General features: G+C 42.7%; 1 protein-coding gene across 1 annotated transcript; it reads right to left on the bottom strand.

Annotated features, from left to right (window-relative positions):
* Positions 1-1,168: 1,168 nt before the first annotated feature.
* Positions 1,169-2,005, bottom strand: LOC131217565 (wall-associated receptor kinase 4-like). The gene has a single exon (XM_058212501.1). It carries the CDS (start codon positions 2,003-2,005, stop codon positions 1,169-1,171), a length of 837 nt encoding a protein of 278 aa, XP_058068484.1.
* Between the last annotated feature and the right edge of the window lie 1,426 nt (positions 2,006-3,431).

A 3,431-nucleotide genomic window follows, 5' to 3' on the forward strand; every position in this document is an offset into this window, starting at 1 on the left:
ATCATTAAAACTACTTTGATTGCACTTGATAATCTAATGGTTCTAATTGTGTGGTCCACAACAATCAACATGGGATATAGATCATTGGTGGATGTCCATGTCAATGGAAGGATTTGATCAGTGATATATATATGGATGAGGTTGATCGATGCACTTTCCTTACAGTAAGTCACAAAGTTGTGCATAGGGTGGTGGAGCACTATATAGAGAATTCTCCTGAAACCCTATGGAGACTATGAGCAAGCATGGAACAATGTGTTAAGTAGAGTCAAGAGAGAGGGAGAAGGAGAGGGAAGGATCTCATCTTTCCTGCTTCCACATCATTGTTATCTCTATGTGGTGCTTAACCTCTCTGGTATTGGGATAGATCATAGAGACACCTGTCGCTTGAAGGATCTTCATTGGCATCAAATCAAACTACACTGTCAGATTTTAGGTATGATCTAACATTCTCAAATTAGATTTTATGTTCAAGAAATTGTACATGATAATAGTAAGGAGATCTTAGGATTGAGAGGGTTTTTTTTTTTTTTTTTTTGGATTTGGAGAAAATCATATTTGGTTGCGCATTTTTTATAAAATCCACCAAACATCTCTTCCATCCATTAGGTGTGCTGCCTCAAGTTCATCCTGGAGCCCAAGAATCACGCACACTCAGGTGGCCATACTTGAGGGAACAGTGAAAATCATACCTAAGATCTCTAAATTCATTTGATGCTGCATCTTGAGTTTTGGTGTGTTCCTTCATCTTGGTGGGGCGTGTATAATGAATGATTGGATGGCTATACACAACAAAGCAGGACCCACAAAAGAGTTCAGAAAGTTTTATTAGTTGGGTGCCCCCTCCCAACTATTCCCTATGGTGTGGCCCACCTGATTTTTTGATTGGGCTGATTCTTGGTCTCATGGCCTAAGATTGAAGGGCATGCCTCATAGAGGGGGTGTGGATATGATGCAAGCATCACTGTGGAACCCAGAGGTTGATAATACTATAGTAACTGGGAGAGGCTGGGCACAGGACAGAAAGTTCTTCTTTCTTTTCTCTGAGCTTGTTTGAACCTTATGCCTCGTGGTTGCAATGTATAACTAACACAACAGATTGGAAGAACAGCCTCTAGTCTGCCACCCGATGTGGGATGCACAAACCCACCATATAGCATTTAACGGATCATAACTCACCTTGGCATCCTTGAGAGCCGTTGAGATAGGGGTTCCCTCCGTACCCATCTAAGCATTTGCACCGATACCCTTCAGCTGTATCGGAACATGTGGCGTTACTGCCGCATATGTGGGCCGGTTCACCCGTTTGATATAAACAGCTCCCTCCTATTGACCATTCAAGATTCATACTAATGTTAGCTGTTTTATCAAAATCAAGAAGATCCGTCTCTTTGAACATGTATCTCCCATCTTCAACGACGAACCCATAGCTGCAATTGCTGATGCTTGACTGGTACCCTTCGATAAAAATTATCAGGTTCTTTCTCATTTTTGGAAGTGGTTCTGTGCAACAGCCATGACCCTCGCAAGAACCGTTAACAACACTCTCCTTTGTAGGACAGTCTGAGGAGCAGAACATCCATGACACTTCATTCTCCGTGATTCCTCCTGTGGTGCTACAACCTATGGCTATGAATTGGTTCGAAATGGAAATGGTATAAGGACTTGTTTCAGGCAATAGAAACCTCGAGGCTTCAGTCCCAAATGGTGCTGGCGATGGGCAAGTTTGGGCAATGAAGCTTGTCGAATTGATGCTCACTTCTCCTTGCAAGATCTTTAAGAGTTGAAGGTTTGACTCTGGTAAGTAGGGAATGTTTTGGATGCAAACGACTTCGAATCCTTTGAAGAAACATCGGGGTTCTCCAATTCCAAATGGGTAGCTGATTTCGACTTCGCCGCATTTGTTGGGGCAGCCAGCGATAGCTGTGTAATCTATGGCTCTTCCTTCTGTGAGTGGGAAGTAAGACAATGGTATGAAGATGGAGAAGTAGAAGAATGCAGCCATGAATTGCATGGTTTGTTACTTTTGCCTTAGTAGCTGTTAGTTTGCTTCATCTCCATCGAGTTTTTTTACTTTATATAGCTGAGGGACCATGCTTTAAAGATCCAGGCCGTCAATCAGATGGTCCCCCATTGTATGGACGATGCACCTCCACACGATGGCCGCATGATATGAAGGGTTCAGATTGCTAAAACAATCCCCATTTTTGGCAAACTGAAAAACCAAAGACCATGTGCGTGTCTGCAACTGAGGATAATGTAAACATTCCTTGGGCCTAGAATCTGAATCCGTTAATTTCTAGATTTTGGGGCGATAATATTCATGATCCAAGGGTCCACATTTCACATAGTGACAACCTGCAACCTTTGTTTTGTGCATCTAAACAATTTCAAGCCATTTTGCTGTCTTCTTTACTTGTATCTTGTTGTGTGCATGGCTGGAGCGTAGGTGACTGTGAACCGTACATCTGGTGGGTTTTCCGTGAATGTGGATGGTTGCTTTTTTATTTTTAATTTTTATTTTCTATTTCCACCATCAGTCGAAGGCCCCAGATCGGAATGCTAGGTTATGATGGACCATCCACAGTAGGACCCAACGGATAGATGGAGGGTTTGGTTTGACTCATTGGGAAAGAAGTCAAAGCTGAACAGTCGTTCCCACGCGTCCTTACCATAGACATGGCTTAGGTATGCAAGATCTGGACCATTCATTCAATGGGTCTGGCTAGGTGTAGGGATATCCACACTCATACCCGCTGATGACGGGAGCAGATTAAGGGTGGCCCCGGCCTCACCCAAGATGGACGCGGATTTCCTGCGAACGCCTTTTGCAGGAAGTTCCTGCGCAAGGATGCTGGGTGGGGCCCACTGCAATGTATGTGAGAAATCCATACCGTCCATCTGTTTTGAGATCTCATTTTAGGACGATGCGATCAAAAATGAGGTGGATAAAAAACTCTAGTGGGTCACACGAAAGGGAAAATTGGGGAAGGAAATTTCTACCGTTGAAACCTTCCTGGGCTCTACCTTGATATTTATATGTTATCCAAACTATTTATAAGGTCATTTCCAATGGGATGAAGTGAAAAAACAAAAATATTTATATGTTATCCAAACTGTTTATAAGGTCATTTCCAATGGGATGAAGTGAAAAAACAAAAAAAAAAAAAAAAAGGAAAGAAAAAAAGAAAAAGCTTAATACAATACTTTTATGGCCATAAGAATGCTTCAATGGTGCTCACTGAATGCTCACTGTTTCCTCTCGTGTGGCCCCCTTGAGTGTTAGATACACCTAAGATCCTTGAGTGTTAGATACACCTAAGATTTGGTCGCACTTCCTTAAATGAGCTCACAAAAACGGATGGACGGAGTGTAATTCTCGCAAACATCTCGGTGGGCCCACTAAGCATCCTTGCGCAGGAACTTCGTGC

This window comes from Magnolia sinica, chromosome 10 (genome assembly GCF_029962835.1).
Source record: "Magnolia sinica isolate HGM2019 chromosome 10, MsV1, whole genome shotgun sequence".
In the NCBI taxonomy this organism is placed as follows: Eukaryota; Viridiplantae; Streptophyta; class Magnoliopsida; order Magnoliales; family Magnoliaceae; genus Magnolia; species Magnolia sinica.

What these genes read in the sequence shown, in the direction of transcription:
- LOC131217565 (XM_058212501.1), bottom strand. Translation starts at nt 2,005, where the DNA reads ATGGCTGCATTCTTCTACTTCTCCATCTTCATACCATTGTCTTACTTC.